Here is a 13,385-nt window from a genome sequence, read left to right on the forward strand (position 1 = left end):
GGAATCACTCCTGATCGGATTGGGAATTATATGGTGTTCAAAGACTGGACCCAGGTTGGCCCTGTGCAAGGCAAGTACCTTACCTGCTATACTATCACTCCAGACTATTTTTAATTGAAAAACAGAAAACTTGGGGCTAGAACGATAGCACAGCGGGTAGGGCATTTGCCTTGCATGCAGCTGACCCAGGTTCGATTCCCAGTATCCCATATGGTCCCCCAAGCACCACTAGGAATGATTCCTGAGTACATGAGCCAGGAGTAACCCCTGTGCAATGCCAGGTGTGACCCCAAAAGAAAGGAAAAAACAGAAAACTTTGGGCAAGGGACAGGAGAGAGTGAAGAGCGGTTAGGACACTTGTCTGCGTTCAGTCAACCCATGTTCGATCCCCAGAACCCCATGCGTTCCCCCAAGTCTATCAGGAGTGATACCTGGGTACAGAGACAGAAGTAATCCCTGAGCACCCACGGGTGTAACTCAAATACAAAATCAGTATTTGTGGGTACCTTTTAGCACATACCCTGCAGTACACAGGGAGTACTCCTGTGCCCAGGGGTATCTCCTGGCAGTCTTAGGGACCATTTGTGGTGTTGGGGTTTGACTGTGGTCAGCTGCGTACATGACAGCCCATCAGCCTGTGTGCATCTAACTGGCCCAGTTGCATTTGCAGTGTGAGTGTTGGTGCCCGTCCCTGAGACTTAGAACCTCCCTCGGAATCCCACCATCTTTGCACATCTGCGGACATGTCAGAGGGAAGCTGTGTTCTGGGGTGGCACCCGCTGACTGCTGCCCTGCGTGCTCCAGCGGGGTGCCTCACTGGAGAGGTCACTGGGGCCTCCTTGAAAAACTCTCCTTTGCCTGGAGGCCTGATACTCAGTTCCTGGGGGAACAGGGAGAGGCCGACCGGGGCTGTGGTCCAGGGGGCTCTAGAGGTAGGCCGAGCCTCCAGCACTGTGCCATGTCTTTAGGCCAGTGTGGCACTACCACAGTGCCCCACACCAGCCTCGGGTGCTCCGCCCAAGTGAGGGAGGGGACTGGAGCCCTTGCCTGGGCTGCACTCAGGGATCACTGCATTGGTGACTCAGGGGACCGTATGGGGTCCCGGGTATTGAACCTGGGTTAGCCTCATGTAAGACCAATATCCAACAAGCCGGACTATCTCTCAGCCCTAGCGTTTTCCTTTTGTCGCGGAGAAGTGGGCTTTGTCCCCCATTCATACCTGCATGGCAGGAACCCAGTGGGGGAATAGATCAGGGGTGTCTTTGGCCTGGCTTCTCCCATCGCTGTGAGTCCCGAACCCAGGAGGCACAAACTCTGAAGCTACCCCTCCCCAGCACAGCCCCCTGACCTCTGAAGCTCTCCGTTGTCACATCGATTCTAGTGCAAAAGTCCAAGAGCTTCCAGGAATGTCACCAACGTCTGCTTTACCTTCCCAGACAGGACAAACAGCCATGTGAGACTCTGAAGGGGCAAAGGGCTGTGCTCTGCCACATTCCAAGACTGGCCCCTGTGATATCGGGATGAGGGAGGGGCCTTAGGGGGCTCAAGGCAGAGAGACAACGGTGAGGAAGCTTGTGCCAGGCAGGCAGGACTGGGGAGGAATTAAACGTGTGGTTCTGTTAGAAAAAGGCTCAGGGTCACCTAAGGGAGTGGCCTGGGAAGGGGCGGGGAGAGCATGGGCGGGGGTTAAATGTCCATTGGGGTTAAATATCCCCAGCAGTTCCAGGAGATACTCTGGTGCACTTGTCTGGCTTTCTCAGGACCCAGGAAGCTTCCAGAGCAGTGGGAGACTTGTCCCCAGCAGCCCAGGATGATCCTGAAGGCTGTGATCCTGAGCCTGGCCCTGGTGGCTGTCTCTGGTGATTCGGAAGTACCTCCAGGTGGAGTCACTGTGGCAGGGCTTGGGGAGCGTTTCCTGCCCCTCGGGCCGACTGCTGGCTCTCTCTGCCCAGGGAGAGCGCCAGGCCCGCAGGCAGAATGGGAGGCGCTGTCACTGCTCCCAGGGAGGACAGCTGGGTTTGGGGGAACCCTGTCCCTTCCCCCAAGGGTCTCACCCACTGTGCTCTGGCAGGTAAATGGCCTGAGGTCAGCGACAAACAGGTGGCCGCCGTGGTGTGTGACTACTTCAGCCAGCAGAACACCACTGCCAAGGAGGAAGAGGAGCAGAAATCCGAACTGACCCAGCAGCTTGAGTAAGAGGATTCACTTTCCTGGGGCCAGGGGCAGGAATTAGCACCACTTAGCTCAGATCCCCACCTCCCTGCCACCAACTCATCCTCCACCCCAAGCTGGGACCCACCTCTGCAAAGAGGGACACAGGCCGACCTGCTCTAGCTGTCTAGGATGGGACAAACAGCCACATGGCAGCCCCAAGACTTGGGAAGGGTGGAGGCGGGACTCTGCCACATTCCAGAAGATCTGGACATTGCAATAGAGAAGAGAAGAGAGGCACTGGGGAAGGTCGGACGAGGGGACAAGGGGAGGAGGCCAGCGTCGGGCAGGTCAGGAGGAACAGATGGGACTCTCTGAGAGTGAATAGTGTATGTCTCAGTTCATGCTTCTCCCTTTTCAGATCAGGAGAGGACACCAAACTGCCCGAGGTCCCCTCACAGTTAGTTTGTGTGACTCAAATCAGTGAGGGGGTGCTGTGTAGGAGGATATCAGAGAGAGTATCCCAAGGTGCTCACTTGGTGTTCTACATCTATTCTTGCAAATCCTGCTCCACCATTGAGGAGCACCCAGGGAAATGCAAGTGACGTCAGGACACACCCCAACCTTAGCAGAGGGTGTGAGAGACACGTTCCTGGAGAGGGGCACTGCTCAAGGTTGGGGAGCACCTGCTTTACATGCTCAAGGCCCCCCTTTTGAACCCTGACACTTTGCTGCATCCAAGGAGCCCCACCAGGGGGAAACCAGGAATGTGCTCAGACTCCCGAGCACTGCTTCAGAGCCCCATCCACCTCCAAGAGATCCTAGGTTGAGAGAGATAGTTCAGGCGTTTGCACACCGACTCGAAAGTTTATTTATTTATTTATTTATTTGGTCATTTATTTATTTATATATTGCTTTTTGGGTCACACCAGCAATGCTCAGGTGTTACTCCTGGCACTGAACTCAGGAATTACTCCTGGCGGTGCTCGGGGGGGACCATATGGGATGCTTGAGATCGGACCCAGGTTTGGATGCATGCAAGGCAAACACCCTTCCCACTGTACTATCGCTCCGGCCACTGACTCGGAAGTTTAATCAATAGCATCACTTATAATACCTTGAGCACTGCCAGGAGAGAACTCTGAGCACAAAATCAGGAGTAAGCCCTGAGCACAGCAATTGTGGCTGCAATCCCATCCTCATGCTGCCTCCTAAAAGAAGACCCTCTAATTCTCAAGTGTGGGGTTCCATTACCCTTCCCTCACAGAACACTCTTCCAGAATTACTTCTGGGCAAGACTCCAGGACAAGCCCTACATCTACGACGTGAAGGATCTGGTGCCCTTTGCCGTCAGCCTGCACCTACGCCTCACCCAGGAATCGGACAAGCTGAAGGAGGAGATCCGGAAGGAGCAGGAAGAGCTGCGGGCCAGGATGCTGCCCCACGCCCAAAATGTGAGCCAGAGCATCGCGGACTACTTGGTCCTGATGAGGGAGGTCGTTGATCAATACCTCAACATGATAAATCAGATCATCACTGGTAAGAGGCAGGGGTTGGAGAAGGGGGTACCGCTCATCTTAAACCTCATCGAGACAGCGCTGCGTGACAATGGGGAGGACCTGCCGGCCTTTCTGACGTCCATCACCGACAGGGTCAAGAATGAAACCATGGGCAGGATCATTATATTTGAGGCATATCAATTAGAATATGAAAAATTTCTCATGGCGGGAATTGACCAGAAGATAGAGGAGCTGCGCCGCAGCCTGGCCCCTTTCGCACAGGACATGCAGGACAAGCTGGACCACCAGCTGGAGGGCCTCTTCTTCCAGATGAAGAAGCACGCCGACCAGCTGCAGGCCAACATCTCTGCCGGGTACCAGGAACTGTGTCAGCGGCTGAAGAACATAATAGATGACACGCAGAAAACGCTGAGGGGCAACTCGGAGGAGCCGCAGAAGGCTGTGGCCGAGATGGGTAAACAATACGACCAGCAGTTGGAGGAATTCCAGCGCACTCTGGCCCTTTATAAAGAGCCTTTCGAAAAAGCCATGGTGCAGCTGGTGGAGGAGTTTGGACGGAAACTGGTGTCGCCCAATGTGGGGGAGGGGGAAGACTATTTGATCTTCCTGGAGAAGGACCTGAAGGACAAGGTCAAGTCCTTCTTCAACACCATCAAGAAGGAGAGTCAGGAGAAGCACCCTGCCCTGCAGAATCAGGACAAGAACTAACCCTCCTGGAGCAGGCACAGACCCCGCCCCTTTGGAGCGGAGACCCGCCCACTAAGAAAACGGCCCCGCCCCTCGCAGCAGAGCCACGCCCCTTTAGAACGGAACACGCCGCTCAGAGCAAAGACACGCCCCTTTAGTCTAGCCCCGGCCCTTTGGCATAGAAGCCTTTGGCCCAGAAATCTGCCCCTGTAGAAAGCTGAGCTGTCCATGATGCTCCAGCTCCTCCCATGCCAGAGACTCCTGCCTGCTCTGACCCATCTCCCTGGGGTCCCCACGTGGGTCTGGTTTGAGCTTGGGGACACAGGGCCTGTAGGAAGGAATTTACCTTTTGCTACTGTAAATAAAGCAACAGAAAATGAGCCTGTGTGCATGCAGTATTGGTTCTCTAATCTTGTAGTGAGTGGTCTTGGTGGGGTGGGATGCGGGGAACAGATCTGCATTTCAAACTTTAGCAGATGGGGCTGGGGTGCGGCCATGAGATGAGGCTGCTGGAGGGGTTCGTGCGGTTCTCCTGGGCCCATCCTTTGGTCTCCCTCAGGGTCTCCTGTCTAGCTTCAAATCTAGTATTTTAGTCTCCTTTTTATGTCCAGAAATGCGTTATATGCTGCTATCTCCAGGCTAGGTTACTTTGACACAGCCCTTCTTGCTGTATTTATTTGTTTATTTTCTTTAATGTCTAGAGAGCAAACCTAGGGTCCCACACATGCCAGGCAAGTGCTCTCCACTAACAACTGTTGCTGCTGCTACTGTCTCTTCCTCCACCTCCTCCTCCTCCTCCTCCTCCTCCTCCTCCTCCTCCTCCTCCTTCTCCTCCTCCTCCTCCTCCTTTTTTCTCCTTCTCCTCCTCCTCCTCCTCTTTCTCCTCCTCTTCCTCCACCTCCTCCTCCTCCTTTTTTCTCCTCCTCCTCCTCCTCCTCCATTGCTTCCTATACTTCCTCTTCCTCCTGCCTTTTCTTCCTCTTCTTCCTCATCTTCTCCCTCTCTCTCTGATTTTTGGCCACACAGCGGTAGGGCGTTTGCCTTGCACGCAGCCAACATGGTCGACCCGAGTTCGATTCCTCTGCCCCTCTTGGAGAGCCCAGCAAGCTACCGAGAGTCTCTCGCCCGCGCAGCAGAGCCTGGCAAGCTCCCCGTGACGTATTCGATATGCCAAACACAGTAACAACGAAGTCTCCAATGGAGACGTTACTGGGCCCGCTCGAGCAAATCGATGATCAACGGGAGGGCCTTTACCTTTTTTACCAAGTATGCTCAGGGATAACTAATGGATCTGCCCTCACGGACAGTCCTGGGGATGCAAATTGGACATATGCAAGGCCAGTGCCTGCCCCTGTACTATCTCCCTACCAACCCCCTACCATGTCTTTTCTCTCTTATACATCCTCTTGTATTATAGCCCATGAGCGCGGAAGCCCCTCCTTGACCTGTCCCGGTGAACTCTTTGGTCTTTATCAGACACCATCCTTCAAAGAACGCACATCCAGAGAGAGTGTGCAGAAAGTCCTGTACTTGCCTGCTTGTGGCTGATCCCATTCCATCCCGGCACAACCTATGGTCCCCTGAGGATGACCAGGTGTTACTCCTGAACACACACCAGGAACAGCCCCTTAGACATCAAGTGTGATCTCCCCTGCCCCAAATGCTCAGCACAAACACACACACACACACACACACACACACACACACACACAGAGCACAAAGAAGGCATTCTTCCTCTTGTCTAAGCTGCAGCATCTCCCCTGCCTCCCTTCTCCAGGAAGCATCCCATGACCCTGAAAGTCAGTGCCTGGACAGTTCCTCCTAGCTGGCCACAGGGCTTCCGTTCCTTCTGAATCTGAGGGTGACTAGGTTAAGGGGAATCTCTGTCTAGGAAGATGCCTGGGCTCTCGAATCCACAGCTCCAAGCCTTGACCCTATGGGCACCCCTACACTGCCACACCTTCAGCACTCAGCTGTCTGTGCGCTGATGGTTGGCATGTTATACACTGGGCAGGGAGCATTGCACAGGCCAGCCAGAATTTCTCCCGGGGACAGAGCCGGATTGGGCAGTCAGACCTGCTCAGGAAGGAAGGCAAAAAAGACAGGAAGGTGCTAGAACATGAGGATGGTGCCAGTGCGCCTGCATGGACATGGCACTGGGACAGCACTCAGGGTAAATATGACCAGTGGGAAGGGAGAGAGTCCAAGAGAGGGAACAGAAGCTAAAGGCCTCTGAACAGTTCCACCTCCCGCAGAGAAGGTCAGGAGAAACAACTGTGCAGAGTCTTGTACAAGGGATGGTAATAAAGTCAGCTGCTACCTTGGGCTGGGGAGAGAGTTCAAAGGATTAGAATTTGAATTCTGGGGGATTATAATTTGAATTCTGGTGGCTGCAGAGGTAGTACAGCTTTACAGGGTCTTGCCATATCCTCGGGTTTGATTTCCAGGATCATATATGATCCCCTGTGTTGGGTAACATTGCTCTGTCCTTCAAGAAGCTTAGGTTTTATCTGGTTACACCCATCAATCTGGTTACATCCATCAATCTGGTTACACCCACCACAGTGCTCCAGAGGCACTTCCACTTCCATTGTTTTTACATGTAAACAAGTAAACAGTCTTCCCTATGCTCTCCTCCCCACCCAGTTAATCAGTTTTACCCTTAATCAGACTTTGTTAATTTGTAAGATCAGTTTCCCAGAAATCTATGGTTTTATATTTATGAGTGAAATATTGCCTTTCTCCTCTCCTTATGCCTTATGAATAGTTTACCTTAAAGTAATATCCTTTTGTATAGATACAGAAAGACCGTTAACATTATGCTTTGTAACTTAGGATTTGATTGGCCTTGAATATTATTCACTCCCGGGCATCTTTCTCGACTTAAGCCTCAGTTGCCCTTAGTTCCTAACACCCCAAAAGTAGGGTCCCGACGAGGGACTGAATGGACCCAGGGCAAGCAGTGAGCTACCCTGGCAGCGAAATGGGCCAGGCCAAAGTGCCACGATTCTTAACTATAAATTAAGAGTTTGATCATGGACAAATGCTGTCATGATCCAAGGTAACAACAAGACTAGGATCCTGCTAGGGGTGGGAAAGACTACCTGGCCTGAGCACCGTAGTCTGAGATTGAGATGGCCCTAGGAGAGCAATTCTATAAGTTTAAGATATTTCTTACTGTATCTATACAAAATGATTTATATTATATTCTTGTATGCTTGTCCGACAAGGAGAGGAGAGGCACGCCCATGGGATTCTGCTCTAGGGTGGGTCCTCCTGCTGAGGGAGGATCTGTCCTAGGAGCGGTCTTCCCTGAGGCTAAGATTTCTACCCCTGTTGATCTCCACCCCTATTGATTGTGACCGCACCTATGTAATTGTTTTCCCCAATTCCTCTTGGAGGGAGATATAGGGACAGTAGATTGGGCAAAGGGGGGCAGAGATAGGGGCAGAAGGAAGAAGAGAGTTCAGAGAGGATGAGAAGGAAGAGGAGGATGAAGGGGGATGGAGAAGGAGAATGAAGTAACTGGGGGAGGAAGAATGGGGGCAGAGATAGAGAGACAGAGGAGGAGAGGAGAGAATCAGAATAAACTACGACTAATACCAACCAGCCTGGCCCTCGTTCCTTCCTCCGCCTGACCATCGCCATCGACCTCTCCGGGGTGGTAGAAGGGTGAGACTACCGAACGCGGGTGGCGGGAGAGATAGAGCCGCCGCCGTGTGGGTGCCGTGCCCCCTCTTGTGTGAGTTTACACATCCCTGAGCCCACCAGAACTCTTGAGAGCAGAACCAGAAGTAGCCACTAGCCCCGCTGCTTGTTTTCCAAGCACAAGTGAATGAATAAAAATAGAAATTGAACTCTATTCTCCAAATTCTCACCTGAGGTCACCCAGGTGTGGCTTTCCTGGTTGCAGTATGGCCAGGCCTGAGTATGAACCATCATGCCACCAAAAAGTCTCAGACTGTGAACCCCAGACTCCAAACATACCCGGGGAACCCCCCACAAATACAGTCCTATAAAATAGAAACCCCGGAAATTTTCCACACAGTGGAGAGACTGATGGTACATTGGGGAGGGTACTTCCATGCACACAGTAACCAGGTTTGAACCCATGAGGCCTCACCCACTCAAGCAAGCAAGACAGATACTGGACCATAGGAGTCAGGGTCCTTGGGAATACATTTAAAAAAAAATTTTTTTTTTGGCTTTTTGGGTCACACCCAGCAATGCTCAGGGGTTACTCCTGGCTCTGTACTCAGGAATGATTCCTGGTGGTGCTCAGGGGACCCTATGGGATGCCAGGATCAAACCCAGGTTGGCTGCATGCAAGACAAATGCCTTCTCCACTGCACTTTCACCCGCCCCTGGGAAAAGATTTTTTACTAGGGGCTGGACCCATGGGTGCTGTGTTGGGCTGTCAGGGTCCACTCCCAGGGATACTCAGCCCTGTGGGCCAGCAAAAACAGCTCCGTGCTGGGGTGCTATGGATTACCCTGGATCAGCCTGTGCATGTCCAGCCTCCAATAAGCTGGACACTCTTCTGGCCCCAGACATCTTGCCCTTGTCAAAGAGAAATGGACTTTGTCTCTGCCACCCACCTGGCAGAAACCCAGTGGGGACAGTTGGGAGGTCAAGGGCGTCCCTGGCCTGGCTTCTCCCATGACTGTGAGATCCGCCCCCAGGAGACACAGCTCTGAAGCTACCTCACTGCCCGCCCCTCACCCCCATTGTTCAGTGGCTTTCAGCTGCCACATTGTTTCTGGTGCAAAACTCCAAGAGACTTCCGGGGAATGTGTCACCAATGTCGGCTTTAACTACCCTGAACAGAACAAACAGCCATGTGGAGTTACTGGAAGGGTAAAGGGCTGTCCTTTGCCTTGTGCCAGGACTGGCCCAGTGACATTGGCACCTGGAAAGAGGGGACAGTGGGAGGCTCAGAGGGGAGATACATAGAGAGGCAGCCAGTGCTTGACAGGTTCAGGGAGGGACTGAATGTGCCGTTCTGGTAGGGAATAGGCTCAGGGTCACCTAAGGGAGTGACCCAGATGGAGGCGGAGAGAGCCTGGGCAGAGGTTTAAATGTCCACTGGCCCCAGCTCTGTCAGTTCCAGCAGCTGCCCAGGTGTGCTTGTCTCGCTTTCTCGGACCCAGGAAGCTTCTAGAGCAGCGGGAGACTTGTCCCCAGGATGATCCTGAAGGCTGTGATCCTGAGCCTGGTCCTGGTGGCTGTCTCGGGTGATTCGGAAGTACTTCCAGGTGGAGTCACTGTGGCAGGGCTTGGGGAGCGTTTCCTGGCCGTCGGGCCCGGCTGCTGGCTCTCTCTGCTCAAGGAGAGTTCCAGGCCCGCAATCAGGGTGGGCAGCGCTGTCTCTGCTCCCAGGGAGGGCAGGTGGGCTTGGGGGGAGCCCTGTTCCTTCTCCAACGTTCTCACCCACTGTGCTCTGGCAGATGAATGGCCTGAGATCAACGGTGACGAGGTGGCCACCGTGGTGTGGGACTACTTAAGCAAGCAGAACACCACTGTCAAGGAGGAAGAGGAGCAGAAATCCGAACTGACTCAGCAGATAAAGTAAGGGGAAGCACTTCCTGGAGGGGGGAGGGCAGGGGCAGGAAAGGCATCAGCACAGCTCAGCTAATATCCCCACTGTCCTGTCACCCACTCACTCCGGGACTCGGATCAAGCCCTCACGCCAAACTGGACCCACCTTGGCAAAGAGGGACATAGTTTGACCAGCGTTAGCGTTCCTGGGTAGGACGAATTGCCACATGGCAGTCTTGAGCTATGGATTGTGAAGGGCTGGACTCTGCCACTTCCTGAAGGGTCAGGCTGCTGTGATATATGGGGAAAGACAATTCGGCACTGGGGAAGGCTCAGACCAGGGGACACGGGAGAGGATCCCACAAAAGGCAGGTCAGGGAGAAAGAGATGGGACTCTGTGTTGGTGACTAGTGCTCCTGTTACAGCGCACCTACATGGAGACTTATCTCAGGATACTCCATTCCCTTCCCAGATCGGAGACAAAAGTACCTTTCTCAAGGTCACCTCACAGAGAGTCACTGTGACTCGAATGGGGGGAAGGGGTGGCAGAGAGAGTATCCCAGGGTGCTCACTTGGTCTACTCCATCCATTCTCTCAGCTCTGGGTCTCCCACTGGGAGTCCTCAGCTGAAATGTGGGTGACTACAGGGCTGTGGATGTGAGAGCCAAGTGCGTGGTGAGCGCCATAACTCAGGGTTTGGGGCGCATGCGTTGCCTGCTCAAGGCCCCCATCTGACCCTGTCCCGTAGCTGGATGCAAGCAGCCCACAGTGGGGGAACCAGGAGTGTGTCCCAGACCCCAGCTCTGCTTCAGAACCCTCCAGACACCTCCATAAGAGATGCTATGGCCAGAGAGATAGTTCAGGGGTTTGCTCAGAAATCCAAAGTTGAATCCCCAGCATCACCTATGATACCTTGAACTCTGCCAGGAGACAAGTCTGAGCACAAAAGCAGGAGTAAGCCCTGAGCACAGCCTGTGAGGCTGCACCCCACCGCCATCCTACCTCCTCTCTAATCTCAGTGCTGCTTGGGTCTCCCTTACCCCTCCCCCACAGAACCTTCTTCCGCAACCAATGGTTTGCAAGAATCATAAACAAGCCCTACACCTGCGACGTGACGGAGCTGGTGACCTTTGCCGTCGGCCTATACCATCGCCTCACCAAGGACTCGGACAAGCTGAAGGAGGAGAACCGGAAGGAGCTGGAAGAGCTGCGGGCCAGGATGCTGCCCCACGCCCAAAATGTGAGCCAGAGCATCACGGACAGTGTGCGCGCGCTGCAGGGGTATGTGTTTGACATACCCCTGACATATGACAAAGAATGATGTCAAAAGTCAGAGGTGGATGATGAGTCGCCATAGTGCGGCCATCATAAAACCCATAGAGAAAGCGATCCGTGATCATGCGGACAACTTGCAGTCCTTGCTGACTTCTGCCATGGACAAGATCCAGGAACAGAACCGGAAGGACACGGGTATATTAGAAGTGATGCAAGTCACGTACATAATGGAACTCAAGGAGAGACTCAACCGCAGCGTGGTGGAGCTGGGCCGCAGCCTGGCCCCTTTCGCGCAGGACGTGCAGGACAAGCTCGACCACCAGCTGGAGGGCCTCTCCTTCCAGATGAGGAAGCGCGCCGACCAGCTGCAGGCCAACGTCTCTGCCGGGTACCAGGAGCTCTGGCCACGGCTGAAGGCCCTAATAGAGGACACGCGGGAAACGCTGAGCGGTGACACGGAGGACCCACTGAAGGCACTGGCCGAGCTGTACAAAAGACTGGACCAGCAGCTGGAGGAATTCCAGCATACTCTGGCCCTGTATGTAGAGCCTTTCGGAAACGGGATGGTGCAGCTGGTGAAGCAGTTCGGCCAGAAGCTGGGCCCCAACCCGGGGGATGGGGAAGACTATTTGATCTTCCTGGAGATGGACCTGAAGGACAAGGTCAGGTCCTTCTTCAACAGGATCCAGAAGGAGGGTCACGACAAGCGCCTTGCCCTGCAGAATCAGGGCAAGAACCTGACCCTCCTGGAGCAGGCAGGGAGCGCCGCCCCTTCGGAGCAGAGCCCCGCCCATTAAGAGAAAACCACGCCCTCTCCGCTGAGCCCCGCCCCTTCGAGCATAACCACGCCTCTTAGTCTTAGCCCCCCCTCTTTGGCATAGAATCCATCCCTTTGGCCCAGAAATCTGCCCCTGTAGAGAGCTGAGCTGTACCTGGTGCTTCAGCTCCTCCCATGCCAGAGACTCCTGCCTGCTCTGACCCATCTCCCTGAGGGCCCCACGTGGGTCTGGTTTGAGTCCGGGAACACTGGCCAGTGGGAAGGAACTTACCTTTTGCTACTTAATAAAGCAGCAGAAAATTAGCCTGTGTGCCTGCAATATTGGTTCTCTCGTCTTGTAGTGAGTGGTCTTGGTGGGGTGGGATGCGGGGAACAGATCTGCATGGCAAACTTCAGCAGATGGGGCTGGGGTGCGGCCATGAGATGAGGCTGCTGGAGGGGTGCGTGCGGTTCTCCTGGGCCCATCCTTTGGTCTCCGTCGGGGTGTCCTGTCTAGCTTCAAATCCAGTATTTTGGTTCTCCTTTTTACGTCCAGAAATACGTGATAGGCGGCTGTCTCCAGGCTAGGTTACTATGACACATCCCTCTCTGTGTATTTACTTGTTTATTTCCTTTTATGTCTAGAGAGCAAACCTAGGTTCTCACATGTGCCGGGCAAGTGCTCTCCACTGAACAACTGCTGCTGCTGCTGCAGTCTCCTCCACCTCCTCCTTCTCTTCCCCCCCCTCGTCTTTCTCCTTCTCCTCCTCTTCCTCTTCCTTCACCTCCTCCTCTTCCTCCTCCTCATCTCTCTGATTTTTGGCCACACTTCAAGTGTGCTCAGAGATAACTAATCGATCTGTCCTCACAGATAGTCCTGGGGATGCAGGTTGGGCATATGCAAGGCCAGCTCCTGCCCCTTTACTATCGCCCCACTAACCCTCTGCCATATCTTTTCTCTCTTATACTTCTTCTTGCATTATAACCCCTGAGCGCTGAAGCCCATCCTTGACCTGTTCCCATGAACAATTTGGTCTATATCAGATAGTATCCTTTAAAGAAGGCACATCCAGAGAGACAGTGCAGAAAGTTCTGTACTTGCCTGCTTGTGGCTGACCCTGTTTCATCGCAGCACAACCTATGGTCTCCTGAGCACTACCAGGTGTCACTCCTGGACACAGACTAAGATAGCCCCTTAGACTGCAATAGTGATCTCCCCTGGCCCCCATTGCTCAGCACACACACACACACACACACCGCACAAAGAAGGCTTTCTTCCTCTTGTCTAAGCTGCAGCATCTCCCTTGCCTCCCTTCTCCTGGGAGCATCACAGGACTCTGAAAGTCAGTGCCTGGACAGTTCCGCTGACACTGTCCTAGCTGGCTTCGGGGCTTCCATTGCTCCTGAGTCCCAGGGTGACTAGGTTAGGGGGAATCTCTGTCTGGGAAGATGCCTGG

At 53.8% G+C, this 13,385-nt stretch overlaps 2 protein-coding genes across 2 annotated transcripts; both read left to right on the plus strand.

The window, feature by feature from the left end:
• Positions 1–1,738: 1,738 nt before the first annotated feature.
• LOC130016958 (apolipoprotein A-IV-like) lies at positions 1,739–4,731 on the plus strand. The gene is made up of 3 exons (XM_056107695.1): positions 1,739–1,880; positions 2,072–2,192; positions 3,419–4,731. The coding sequence occupies exons 1-3, from the start codon at positions 1,811–1,813 to the stop codon at positions 4,377–4,379; spliced, it is 1,152 nt and encodes a 383-aa protein (XP_055963670.1). The 5' UTR covers positions 1,739–1,810; the 3' UTR covers positions 4,380–4,731.
• Positions 4,732–9,142: 4,411 nt separating this feature from the next.
• Positions 9,143–12,260, plus strand: LOC130016960 (apolipoprotein A-IV-like). Its single transcript, XM_056107697.1, has 3 exons — positions 9,143–9,613; positions 9,806–9,926; positions 10,950–12,260. Exon 3 carries the CDS (start codon positions 11,204–11,206, stop codon positions 11,966–11,968), a length of 765 nt encoding a protein of 254 aa, XP_055963672.1. The 5' UTR covers positions 9,143–9,613; positions 9,806–9,926; positions 10,950–11,203; the 3' UTR covers positions 11,969–12,260.
• Positions 12,261–13,385: the final 1,125 nt, after the last annotated feature.

This window comes from Sorex fumeus, unplaced genomic scaffold (genome assembly GCF_029834395.1).
Source record: "Sorex fumeus unplaced genomic scaffold, SorFum_2.1 ptg000169l, whole genome shotgun sequence".
Lineage (NCBI taxonomy): Eukaryota > Metazoa > Chordata > Mammalia > Eulipotyphla > Soricidae > Sorex > Sorex fumeus.

Excerpts from the sequence above, each read along its gene's own strand:
- LOC130016958 (XM_056107695.1), top strand. The coding sequence starts at position 1,811 with ATGATCCTGAAGGCTGTGATCCTGAGCCTGGCCCTGGTGGCTGTCTCT. Across the intron at positions 1,881-2,071 it reads TGATTCGGAAGTACCTCCAG|GTAAATGGCCTGAGGTCAGC; the intron begins GTGGAGTCACTG and ends GTGCTCTGGCAG. Across the intron at positions 2,193-3,418 it reads GAACTGACCCAGCAGCTTGA|AACACTCTTCCAGAATTACT; the intron begins GTAAGAGGATTC and ends CTTCCCTCACAG.
- LOC130016960 (XM_056107697.1), top strand. The coding sequence starts at position 11,204 with ATGACAAAGAATGATGTCAAAAGTCAGAGGTGGATGATGAGTCGCCAT.